Source organism: Cyprinodon variegatus, unplaced genomic scaffold (genome assembly GCF_000732505.1).
Source record: "Cyprinodon variegatus isolate N-32 unplaced genomic scaffold, C_variegatus-1.0 Scaffold117, whole genome shotgun sequence".
NCBI classification, from domain to species: domain Eukaryota; kingdom Metazoa; phylum Chordata; class Actinopteri; order Cyprinodontiformes; family Cyprinodontidae; genus Cyprinodon; species Cyprinodon variegatus.
In genome coordinates, this window is record NW_015150570.1 from 431,370 (window position 1) to 445,598 (window position 14,229).

General features: G+C 35.7%; 1 protein-coding gene across 1 annotated transcript in view; it reads left to right on the forward strand.

The window, feature by feature from the left end:
* Positions 1 to 10,913: 10,913 nt before the first annotated feature.
* LOC107085147 (neuromedin-U receptor 1-like) overlaps positions 10,914 to 14,229 on the forward strand; it is an 18,815-nt gene continuing 15,499 nt past the window's right edge. The window contains exons 1-2 of the mRNA XM_015375327.1: positions 10,914 to 11,043; positions 12,852 to 13,775. Of these exons, the coding sequence (XP_015230813.1) occupies positions 12,935 to 13,775 (841 nt within the window). The 5' untranslated portion in view covers positions 10,914 to 11,043; positions 12,852 to 12,934. The remainder of the gene's footprint in view (positions 11,044 to 12,851; positions 13,776 to 14,229) is intronic.

The following is a 14,229-nucleotide window of genomic DNA, read 5'->3' on the forward strand; positions in this document are numbered from 1 at the left end:
TTTTTGCTACAGAATGTTATTATTTCTTGTCAGGGTAAATTAAACAATCCAATTTCCCTAAAAAAGCTTCAGATTAAGATACTAAATTTAACTTTTAGACATTGGACAAGTTTAAAAAAAATAGACTTCTAGTAATTATATTTTCTATTATCTCTGAACTAGGATTTCATCAACCCATTACTGTTTCTTTTTGTTTCTTTCCCCCAGTTGGAACTCCACTGCAGCAAATTTATCATTAAATCCAGTCAGTTTTAAATATAATCTACACAACTGTGTATAATCAACCCAAACAAGCTAAAAAAAAGGCTGAAGAAAGCAAGCAATCACTCCAGTCAGAGTGCAATTACTGTCACTTAAAATACTCAAATGAAATGAGTTGGGTTGGATGTTTAATACACATAAAGGAAATCTCTGTTCTTTAATGAACTGGTGCCAAGATGTCCATTACAGGTTGTCGCACATGAAATCTAAATTAAGCTAAATTGATCATTCTGCTTTTGTTATATGTGACTTTGAAAAGAAACTCTCCTAAAGATCTGAGGAAACCCAGAAAGCATCACAGAACATATTGACACCCCCAGATATTTCCCCAGCTCTCCTGATTGTCCTGAAACTTATCTCCAAGCTCCTTTTTATTTCAACACTTTATACACCCGGGGATTTACACCGCTGATTGAATTCACTCAGATCAAACGTTTTAATCTTATAAGTATAGAAAACCTTTCAGTTCACTCCTCTTCTTTCCTTTTTATTATCTTGTTTGAAAAAGATGTTCAAAAAGAAAAGAATCAACTTTATTGCAGTACCATAATTTCATAATTAAAAGCTTTGTTATTTACATACAAACACTTACAAATTATAATAGAGGGGATATTATTCAAATTTACTGGTGTCACTTTCATTGGCAACCCTGCTAGAAGTACTCTGTACAGAAACTCGAGTAAGCCATTACTTATTTTCTCAAACAATACTTCAGGATGTTGGAGCATACAAAGCGGGTGATCTTTGAGCTTTAATTTCCACATAATCTTCTAGCACTATTCTACATGTTACTGGTGTTCTCTGGAACATACCGTTTGACCTGCCTGCCTGCCTTCCTGCCTTCCTTCCTGCCTTCCTTGATGTCAAATAAGCAGGCCCACAGCACCATACACAGCAATAGGATAAGCAGGTATTCTGTATATTCATTATTTGGATTATATAAAACCATCCATCTATCCATCTTCTTCCGCTTATCCGGGGTCCTCAACGGAAGAAGTGTTGGTGGCATTAAGGAGGTGATCGAAGTACTCCGCCCACTGACATACAATGTCCCGAGTCGAGGTCAGCAGCACACCACCCCCACTACAAATAGTGTTGATACTGCACTGCTTCCACCTCCTGAGACGCCGGTTTGTGGACCAGAATAGCTTTGAACCCATACGGAAATCTTTCTCCATGGCCTCTCCGAACTCTTCCCACGCCCGAGTTTTTGCCTCAGCGACCAGCCGAGCCACCTGCCGCTTTAAAAAAACATATGAATGAATTATTTTTTTGTAATTGTTTAGATTATTTCCATCCTTCTATAAGAAAACTGGATTCTGGATTTGGATTTTTAGTCTAAATGAAAATTGCAACATTATAAAAACAGATATGTTACTGCAACTGTTACCAAATTTCAATTCAATTCAGTTTATCTATATAGCGCCAATTCACAACACGTCATCTCAAGGCACTTTACAGTTCAATAGATCATACAGTCAAATTGATTCAAAGTTTTCTATCTAAGGAAAACCAGTTGATTGCGTCGACTCATTGGCTAAAAGGTAATTCCTCACACTAAGCATGCTTGTAGCGGCAGTGGAGAGGAAAAACTCCCTTTTAACAGGAGGAAACCTCCAGCAGAACCAGGCTCAGTGTGAGTGGCCATCCACCGAGGCCAACTGGAGTTCAAGGAGACAGAAGCAGAGATACAAAAAACAACTGTAAAAGGTGGCCCCATCCAGGAAACACACAGCCAGGCAGATGAGCTCCGAGCCAACTTCCATGTAAGAGGATGAAGAGAACACATCCAGCCAGTCAGTCAGAGAAACAGGACTACACTGGAAAACAGGTCGATCTTGAACATCTATAAACAAAGGTGTTGATGGCAGCAGCACAGCTGATATATAAAACAATGTATTGACCTTTTGCATATTTAAAAGACTATATGGTGATTATCTACTGTATGTTTATGTTTAAAGTACTTGTTCTCATAATCATTCAGTGAGATGGGTCCTTCCTCTCGTTTAATGTGTTTTTTGGAATCTGTTTGTGTAGTTTGAGAGTGTGTGTGAAACACAAGTTGTTCTTATCTCACTTCTTTGGGTATTAACAAACTGACCTGAGCCAGAACCCTGAATCCCACCAAAAACATTGCTTGACAGCCCAATCTTACTTTCCTTTGACCTAAGCACATTGTATAGGCACAGTTCTGGCAGCAGACACACAGATTTATGTTTGTAAAGGCAGGAATAGAATGCAGACAGCAAACAGCCATCGTTATGGTGTTATGAATTTTATCATCAGAAAATGCTACTCTAATTGATTTTTTTAAGAGCGAAATATGGAGAATGTTTCACATTTCTGTACATTTATTTTTTTAGGACTAGAAAGAGGTAGTTGAAAGTTGTGTTACAAGTATTTAAAGATATTTATCTTAAAAATATATTTTTAAAAATTTTTTTTCCTTATTTTTCCTTGACCCTTATTTGGACTTCTGTGACAATCAATTAATAAAATCATTCCTGCATTTGTAAACAAAAATCCAGGGATATCAGTCTAGTGGTGAGTTTGATAATTCACTTCCTTTTTTTTTTCTGGTAATGACTCTATCGAAGAAATCTTTTGTTTTTACATCAAGACTTTTGATTAAATACACACTGATACAATCAATGGTACAGTGCATTTTTTGTATAATTTAGATAATCACCTAATATCATTTGTGCCTGCTTCCAATCCTCTGAAATGCAAGCTTTTCTGTGTGTTTTTAAAACAAGACAACCATTCCCACAAACATGTAAGAGCAGATCAAAATATCAAATTACAGCAGTATAAAAGCAGTAACACTGAGCAGCATGAACCTAATATGTTTTAATGTTTTTTCTCATCCTCAGGCCAATTTTGCATGCTCTGTTGGCAACCTTTTCCTGTGTTAATCCTCCTAAAGAGACCTACGATTGCACCATGCTATGAGCGGGGAACCACACGTAGTTATGAGAGAATAAGATATTCTCCAAAGACCATCTAGGATGAGGAAAAGAACAGGTTGTTTTCTTTCAGGGTAAAAATTACACAATGAAGGGTTTTAAAATGGAAGTGAATCTCACTGGCTGTTGTTTTGTATGACAAGAATCATTTTTAAAGCAGAAGATTGTTGAATAGAATGATCAGAAACAAGAACATTTCAATAGATAAAAATTATTTTTACTTATCTGCTGACTTTTGAACAACATCAAACAATTGAGTAAGCAAACACAGTGAATTATCAGTGACAGCACATCCTTATCACGGCATCAACTCAAAAAAAAAAACAAGCAAAAAGCAATGGAGTTTTTCTCATCTGGTGTATATTTATATTTCAGCACTTAGAACGTTGACTGAGATTGTTCAGAAATCAGGACTGTAGGACCTTGATCATTTAACCTCATTAGAGGCATCCTATTCTGTCCCTCTATAGCTGAGCAAGTATCTCTTTTTTATTCTTTAATTTAAACTACAACCACTGTCATGTTTTTGTTTTGCTGCTGACTCTGACATCTTCCATTTAAATACAGCTGGTCTACATCTTAATATCTTCTGATTACATGATCGTTATCACAAAAGAGTGATGACAGTTTAGACGGGATGGGATAGATTTCTAAAGAATGGAAGGTTGAAGTCATGTGCGTCATAAACCTGTGGCCTATAAACTTTTTTATTCTCCTTCTTCTTGTTCCCCAGAAAGTTGATAACGTTATTTATAGAATAGAATCGTTTTTTTGCCCAAACTGGTGTAGTCAATTCTTTGTCAACCAAAAGCCATTTCCACATAGCTTCACAAACAACTAGATGAATACATTTAAAGATCACAGTAAAACAAAAAATAAAGACGCGTGCTTAAAGAATAATAATATGCAAAACTACTTTAGTAAATTATGAAAATAAAAGCTGTTCTAAAATAAAGAGTTTAAAGAGCGAATTGCAAATTATAGATGTTTTTCCAGGCCAGTTTAAGCTAATACTTTCAGCCAGATGGGAGCAGGTGGAGAGAGTAATGAAGGTGGTGAGACCGATCCTCTGAGAGAGGGTTTCTTTATGACTGTGAGGAAATTATAAAGGGAAAAAAAATATTGAAAGTGAGGATGGATTCTATTGATGATTTATAGACCAGAGTAAAACAGCCTTACTAACAAATATTAGCTCTCTCAGCAGGTGGAGCCATTGTTCGGTGTTTTTATAGATGGAGTCTGTGTGTATACTGGAAAGTTAATTGTTGGGTCCACTTCAACTCACAGGAATTTAAAAGACCCCATCTGGTCCTCCTGCTGCCCCCAAATGGCAGTAGGCTGGTAGAATAATGACCTGTCATCTTTGATTGAAGTTCCCCCCCCCAGCAGCACTATTTTAATAAGTGTCAATATAGATTTTTACTGAGGTGTTCACTATGTTCTGATACTTTAGCAGTGGATTAGTTCCTGCAATGTGGGCCACCAGGACCATGTTATCAGCATATTTTGGAAGGGATATTGTTTCAGTTTTACAGGAGATGCTCTTAGTGTATGTATTTAATTGGACATACTTTGTAAAGAATGGAGACTCTAACTTAAACAGAGGCTGAGTAAAAACGGATTCTTCTGAAGAAAACATTTTACTTCCTGTGACGTCAACAAACTTTACGTAGTTTTAATTCTAGTTATTTAACTGTCTCAACTGGACATCATATTTAGCGTTTCTTCTATTAAGTTGACATAGCTAATCTAGTTCAATATATAGATATTTTAACAGACAAAACATCATAGATGAAGCTTAAATAACTGGGATATTATATAATCTGATGGCAAACCACTGGAGAAGCAGACTGAGAAATCATGGAGTTACTTGTAAAGACAAGGCCAAGGCCCTCATCTAGATTAAATCCAACATCAGAGAACCCAAATATATCTGATCAGGCAAGTGCCATGTCTGTCTTACTGTCTAAACATAACTTTTTGTTTAGTTTAAAAAGTTTAAGGTCAGCTTAGACTGCTCAGAGCAAATTACCCTTTCAGCAATAGATCCAATCATCTCAAGTTACATAGGGGAGTTTTTAAGAGAGGCACTTAGCATGGGGAATCAATATGCTCCAAATGCCGTACATTGACTTAAATGAAGCACTGAAGAATGTTACTCACACAATACTTCCAAGGTAACTAGATATGTCTTTTGTTTCCTCCATAATAATGAAAGCTTAGTCATAATGTTTGAACATAACCTTAACAAGCTCAGTATTTACTGTAGGTATGTTAATTTGTATTTTTTACATAGGATTTATTTAGCATTTGTAATTATGTCAAGTTGAGATTACAATTTCTATTTTAATGGAGAACAAGAAATAAATTATTCTCAACAATAACAAATATCAGCACTGAAAAAGAATTGGTAAGCAGCAACAAAAAAAACAATTCTTGATCTTTCACAGGGAACATTGCTGACATTGAATTCATTTCCATCTTTTTATCTATATTGATGAGTAGTGAGCTGGGAAATAAGGGTGTTCGAATCTGCCAGTCCGTAATGTCAGTACTGTCAGTAATGGAGCAATGCCAAGGGTGTAACTTTGGGATAAAAGTTGGTGGGTTGATATTTATAGTTATAGACAGATGCCTGTCTTTGGTGCATTATTTATAAAGGGCTGGAAAAAAATAATGTATTAAAAAATGACTAATAGCAGCCGATACCGATGCCAACAGCAATATATCATGCATCCCTAGTATGGACACAAGTTCAATTCCATCCATGTCTGGCTTCCCTTTGAGCTGCATCAGTGATGATCTTTTTTCACAAGCAGCAAAATCAAATTTAGAAATTTGTCCCATATGTCGTTGACAGCCAAAGTCTATTTATTGAACCTTATATTTAAAAAATCATTTATACAGAGATTTTGATTATTTGTGCTTTAATTCTTGTAGGTTTCTTATATTTTAGTCTGTGTCCTGTGAGTCTGGCTGTCTCTGGGTTGGCTGGCACAGCTATTTCTGAGTCTTGTTGAAATACAAAAGACAAAAAGATATGTTGAATTTTATTATAGCATTGCATATTTTTTCTTGTAAACTTGGAGATATATTTTATTGCATGTTGCATATCTCAGTAAATCTGTTTCACCTTGAAATCTGCAGCTGTCCCTAATTGTGTCTCTGCTCTGCTTAAAAACAGATTTATAAACCTGTTTAATATAATGATGCCAGAAAAAAATATTTTCAAGATATTTAGAAGCTCTGCAGTCTGATTCTGTTCAATAAGAAAACAATAGATATGTGTTCATTTTAATCTATAACTCTAAATAATGGTCCTCTGAGAAGCCCAGTTTTTTTAAGCTCTATTGCCATTTTTAGCTGAAAAAGCTCCATATGTAACGAACAGATTTTTTGTGGCATCTCTAATTTTTTTAACCAACCCGTCTCCTAAAGTTTACTGAAACATACATCGAAGTAGCTGCCGGTTAAAATTCACTGAGTGCTGCTGTGTCTCTCCTCGTAGCTACTCTGTACGCAGTCAATAGCGACCACAAATAATATTATGTCCGAAAGAGACAGATGCAATGATATTTATAGGGAGAGCAAGAAATAAACACGAACTGAAAACGCTCTGAACACAGACAGCTGCACCCAACCCCAGTTACTGTACTGTTGGCTAAAGTAAATCAGCGGAAAGGGGAAAAAAGCGGAAATTATTTGTGGGGACTGTCCCCTCCATGCCAAAGTTGATGGGGACATGTCCACATCAGCCCTTCAGAAAGTTATGCCAGTGAGCGATGCACAAGGTGGCTTAGCCCAGTGTTTTTCAACCCTGGTCCTTAAGGCACACTGCCCTGCATGTTTTGGATGTTTCTGAGCTTCAGTACACTTGATTCAGATGATTGCAGTTCAGCAAAGCCTGATAATCTGCTATCAATTGATGACAGGTGTGTGAAAGCTGGGAAACATCCAAAACATGCAGGGCAGTGTGCCTTGAGGACCAGGGTTTAAAAACACTGGCTTAGCCTGCTGACTAAACCCAACCATTTTGCTCTTTGTTTAGTTTCGAAAGAAGCTACAGTATAAATTCTGACTGATTGCTGCTTCCAAACATAACAAAGTCAATGTAAGGCAATACACATAGCAGCTTTATTTAAATACTTATATGTATATAAAACCTGTATATACATTTACTGTACACTTTCTTTTCATCCTCCACCAACATCTTAATTTGTGTTTATATTGTTCTTTTAATTACTTTTTAAGAGCATGCTGTTTTCCCAGTTTGACTTTACAACTGTGATGATCGTATTATATGATTGTATCTGAACTGTTACTCTATTGTTGTTTTTAGGGAAGGTCAACAGATGTGGTGGTCTTTCTGATAATCAGAGGGAACCGCTGCTGAGACTTCATTAGGACTTTTGCACATTTTCACATTGTTCAAATTTGTAGACACAGTTTATTGGTGAAGATGGGCTGCAGGGTGGAACAGTTTGTAGCGCTGTTGCCTTTCAGCAAGAAGCTTCTGGGTTCGATTGCCAGCCTGGGGTCTTTCTGCATGAAGTTTACATATTCTCCCTATCCATATGTGGGTTTTCTCCCACAGTTCAAAAAACATGGCTGTTAGGGGTGTGTGTGTGTGTGCATGGTTGTAAGTCTTTGTATGTCTCTGTGTTGCCCTGCGACAGACTGGTGATCTGTCCAGGGTGTACCCTGCCTGACAGATACTGTAAGGGTGGATGGATGGATGGATGGTGTCTCTGTGTTGCCCTGCGACAGACTGGTGATCTGTCCAGGGTGTCCCCCGCCTCTCGCCCATAGACTGCAGGAGATTGGCATCGTTCCCACTGCGACCCTGATGGAATAATTGGGAGAAAATGGATGGATGGAGTTTATTGATAGAGGTGTATACAAGAGTATACAATATGAAAGTTATACAATAAATAAAAGTAGGATTATTATAAAGCTTATTATATGTTTTACATGTTTAATAAAATCTTTGGTCAATTGTTTTTGTACAATTGAAACTTTTTTTTTTTTTTAATAAGCTAATGCATTTTTAACCAAAGAGCGTTATTTAAACAAGCATTTGTGGTGTCCTTGACTTGGCTGTCACAGGTTTGATTCCCATTCTGCTAAATTTTTACTAAAGTTTTCCCCTCCCTTTCAGCCCAATTTGCTGTCTCTTTCAAATAAATGCAACTAGTACCAATAAGAGTTAAAAACAAAGATTTGAATCCATGAACTCCTATTTTGCAGTAGTTATTAGACAAGATCCAAGGTCATCTCGGTTAGAGAGAAACATACTGAGTTCAGATTTAAAGCATGCAGATCTGAAGCTAAGCCAAAGCAGAGCTCTTAACCACAGCTATATTTAAGCAATAGCATTCCCATGCTAGCATTAATAAGACATGTAAAAATAACTGTGTAATATTACTCAAATTGGTTTTCTTTAAGCACATAACATTATAATAAAAAACTGCAGACATGCAACGTATTCTATAATATGTTAGCAATGCTGTTCCTGTCTAAAATGTAGGGATTATAAATGTCCATGCAATCTAGGAACTGATCAGTGCACATTAAAGGGTCAATAACTACCAGAAATTGTCGGGTAAATGAGGAAATATGGTTCTTCTTGTTTTGCTTGATTGATTGATAAACTTTATTAATCTCACAGTGGAGAAATACACTTGTCACATTGGATCAATAGCCAAAAAGAAGGTGCAAAAAGGAGGAAAACGTGCATGGGGTACATACAGTATATACAGTGCGTCCACATATTTGTATATAACAGCTGAAGTCTCTTATTTACCAGGATTAATGTACAAGGTTATTGCACAGGGTACTACATGGGTATTTTTAATAAATAGGCATTTTTTTATTATTTTTTTTATTTCCTTTATTTAACCAGGTGAACCCCGTTGAGATCTGGATCTCATTTTCAAGGAGGACCTGGGCAGAGATCTGCAATACACTACAACCTGTTTACAAAAATAAAACCAATTAATACATATGCTCAAATATAAAAGTTTAAAAACAATTTTAAAAGCAGTGACACTGTTTCATAGAAGCTTGTTATCTATCTTTAAGAACTTATTTATATATATTTAGTTATTACACAGGGTATTAAATAGGTATTTATATAAGAGATATTTATGAATATAGTTATTGCACTGGGTATTCAATAGAAACAGGTTATTAAACAGGGTATTGAATAGCTCCACCAGAATCCATTCAAACTGATGGACAGCTGTGAGATGTTTGGAACTATTGTGGGCCAAATAAACCACAGGACTGTGTGTGACTGGTTCAAAGAGCACATCTCTTTCTATGTGCTCTACTGCAGACAAATCATGGTTTTATACAACCAAAAACCACCAAGACAAAATGCAAATATGCATGTTGACAAATATCTGTATGGACTGCCATAATACTTCGCACGCTTGAAGGATCAACAGGGAGATGTTAAAAGCCTCTTTCCAAATCAGAATCTAAAGATAAAATAGGTGTAGCCTTTTGTCTTGAAGCATATCACAAAAACTCTTATGTTTCAAAAAGGAAAGAAAAATGGCACGAACTGAAGATCAAAGTGCCTACGAAGGACCTCATGACCTTCATGATTCGAAGAGAGCTTGTTTGGAAAAACCTTTAAAGTCCCACTTAAAAAAAGCCTTTGCCTATTTTACTCAAATATCTTGAATTCATAAAGTATGGAAGACTATTTACAAAAACCAAAGTGTGTTTAGTTACACATTCCTTGAGTCAATGAAGATGTTTAGCAATATTTCAATTTGAGGACTAATGGTTTTTCCATTACGTGTCTTAATACACTGTTTTCTGTACTTTAACAGCTTTCTTTAAAATATGTCATCAGAATTAGTTATGCTGAGAAAAACACATTTTTCAACAGGTGTTTTATCACAATTCTCTTTTTTGTACATCTGACAATAGGTAATCATACTATAATTTAGTTTTTGGACCAGAATGCACTCATGCATTCACACATAAACTCATACTGAAGGGGAATTTAGACACCAATTAATCTAATAGTCATGTGTTTGGATCGTGGGAGGAAACCAACATCACACACAGAGAGAATATGTTAACTCCATGCAGAAAACAATGAACCTCTTGCTGCAAGGCAACAAACTGAAACACAGCTCATCTATTCATGAATCACTATTTTCATAAATGTATTTTTTTTTACTCAAATTGTACTTTTTTCATTCATCATTTCATTCCATTATGACAGCCTATTGCATAATTATAACTTAGTAATGACTTATAATTATGAGCCCCTTGCTGTTATTATAGCAAATTATATCTCATAATAATAGAGAGCGCATAATGGGCCTTATCTGCATAATCATTATGAGATGCATTCTTTTTTTATGTTGAATTTTGTTGATCAAGTTTGAAGGGAAAGGCATTGTTCTCTATTTTCAAATAGCTTTGCCTATCAAACCTTATATTCAAGTGTAAAAACCCTTAACTATTGCCACTTTAGTTTATCTTTAAGTGGACAGTCTCATGGCATGTTTTCCCTCCGCTCCTCTTCACTTTTATCACTTTCTCTCCCCTGCAGCTCCCCCTGTTTCTGGTGCAGCAGGTAACCTTAGTGAAGGGGAGAAGAGCAGAAGCGCAGTTGCGCTCCGCTCCGCTCCGTCCATGGACCCTCTGTTTGCATCCTCCTCTCTGCGCGGATCCCAATCGCTCGATACAACTTTTCCATCCGCGCATTATCCTTTCCGTTTTCCAGGAAATCAAGCATGACTGCACAGCGTGTTCAAAATTAGAAGCGACCTGCAGAGCAACAGAAAATAAGGTAAAGATTTATTTCTAACATGCTGTGCTTTGTATGCTTAATATTTAAATAGCAGCATTTTTGTGATTAAGTAAAAGATGGCTCATAATGCTTTTTTAATTTATTGATATGTCCATGCAAATTTAAAAAATGCCTTGCTTGTGGTAAACGATTAAAACATAACAATAGTTGTAATTTCAAGTTCATTTATAACAGAATATATTTCATAAATACAGAAAAACCTTTTAGGATTTTATTTTGTCCAATATTTTATCAAACAATGAGGTTGTTGGCTATGGAGGAGCAATCCTGCCATAATTAAAAATAAATCCAGAAATAAATACATGCTCCAAAAAGAAATAAGCGTACAATGGAATGCCCCCCAAAAATACAATAAACGAATTATACAGTCAGACATATATATATATATATATATATATATATATATATATATATATATATATATATATATATATATATATATATCAATTATTTATTTATTGTCCGTTATATTTTTCAACTTTATTTATTTATTACTTATTTCTTTAAGTATTTATTTATGTGCATGTTATAATAATTTTTTCTGTTTTTTTTTACCCTATTTATTTCTTCAACACTATTTATTTCTGCCTGTTAGTTTTACATTTAAGTATGCATTTCTGCCTCATTATACAAATGATGAAGGGTGTGTCTTAGAGGGTTAACTTCTGCCTATTGGTTGGTTAGCAGCCACCGGCCACAGGCACAACAAAGATGGCTACCTACGATGAAGTTTACAGACAAAAATATCATATCATGAACATAAAGAAATAAATAATAAATAAATAAAGTTAAAGAATATAACAGACAATAAATAAATAAGGTAATTATTACAAAGGCAAATCAACATACAAGCTAATTAAGATATATAAGATATATATTTATGTCTCACTTTATAATTTAATTTCTACCTATATTTAGTTGTTTATTGTATTTTTGGTAGGCAATTAATTGTATCCTTTATTTTTGGAGCATTCATTTATTTCTGTATTTATTTTTAATTATGGCAGGATTGGTCCTCTATAGCTGGCAACATCATAAACCCGTGTGAAAAAGCCATTAGCACGTCATTACACCGGATATAAAGGCAATTATCTTGAACTGCAAACAGTTGATGAAAATGATTACAAGCTCATTACTGTGGAAGCAAAAACTGCATTCTCCAACATAAGCAGGAATTTGACACTTCACTGTCTGCTGTTTCTTTTGCAGCATGCTTAATAAGTAGAAAACAGCTGATGCTATCAGTGTGAGCCATTGTAAAGAGAAAGTTAAGGCTTTATAGCAAATTCAGGACTTAAAATGTAAGTACGGGCAGAATTACAGTTTTAGGTATACTAAAGCTGTTTATACTTTTACAAAAATGTTTATTTGAACACATTGGGTTTTATATGTATTACATATCCATGTTGCCATCTAGGGGAATATAAAAGTCAGAATTAAGCATTGAAAATATGTAATGTATACTAGAAAAGCAGAGAAAAGCTTATCAACTCTTTGTATCCAGATTCTGTAACCTAATAATTCAACACAAATAAAAAAGATGCATTTTATCATAAAATCTCAAATATGCAAAGTTTGGTTACATCTGCACATGAATCTACACTGCCAATGTTTGAATGTCTAATTTTCCTTTCCCAGAATAATTTAGCATGAAGGTTTTTAGTAACATCAAAACAACACCATGAAAGTAGAAAATAAATATCAGACCCTGGTACTGTACATGATGTTTTCAAGCTATTAATCATTAGAACCATGTTGTTTTTCTTCCATTTTTCTTTTCAACACAGGCCCCTGAAGTTGAACCAGTCCAGACGCCAGAACAGGAGCTGTTGACACTTCCAATAATTTTTTTCCAGCCCTCCTGGTTGCAATGGATCTTTCTATGCAGAGTTCCACTTTACCTGCAACCCTCTACAACACCAGTATGACAATGAATGCATCAGGGAACAACACTTTTGAGCAGTTTACTGATATCAACCTTTTTGAAATCCTCGGTCCCAAGAGATCCCCCTTTTTTCTCCCTGTGACAACTGTTTATCTTTTAATTTTCCTCACAGGGTTGTCTGGAAATCTTCTCACTTGTGCAGTGATAGCAAAGCACAAGAAGATGCGAAACCCCACTAACTTCTACCTTGTGAGTCTGGCTGTCTCAGATCTACTCGTTCTGATGTTCGGCATGCCGTTGGAGATTTATGACCTTTGGGAGAATTACCCATTCCCCTTTGGTGAGGGCGGCTGCTATTTCAAAACCTTCCTCTTCGAGACAGTGTGCTTCGCCTCCATCCTTAATGTCACCGCGCTCAGTGTGGAGAGGTACATCGCTGTGGTGCATCCACTTAAAACACGATACCTTTCGACCAACCAGCATGCCAAACGTGTCATCACCTTTGTGTGGGTGGTGTCGATGATCTGTGCCATCCCTAACACCTCGCTTCATGGGATCTTCTACTTGCCTGAGAGAATGGAGGAGTCTGCCATATGTGCTGTGATCAAACCCCTGTGGATCTATAACTTGGTGATGCAAATCACAACTGTTTGTTTCTACTTTTTTCCTATGATGATCATTAGCATGCTCTATCTAGTTATGGGCGTTCATTTAGGTAGAGAAAGAAGGCGTACTAGGAAAAACCTAGGGAAGAAATGCTCCAGCAACAACAGGAGAAGGGTCACTGGGGAAAATGGCCGCAGAAGACAGGTCATCAAGATGCTCTGTGAGTATAACATACCAAAAATGCAGCTATGTTATGCAGGTATCATTTAAATTGAAAATGTATTTACTATTTTTATATATTTTCTAAATAGCTTAATTTACGTCTTCTTTTTGGTGTGTTGACGCATTGTAGGGTCTGCCATCAGACTCTACAATGTGACACCACAACGCCAATAACTTGTGTAATCTCTAATGTGCAATTACTATTTAATAACCTGTACAATAACCTGTTTTTTATATTTGATACTCAGTGCAAAAGCTATATTTATACATACCCATATATAGAAATACTCATGTTAATACCCTGCAATAACTCTGAATATTAATCCTGCTAGATAAGAGACTTCAGCTGTCATAAATATATATATATATATATATATATATATATATATATATATATATTAGTGCTGTCAATCGATTTTTTTTTTTTATCGCGATTAATCGCATCAATGCCT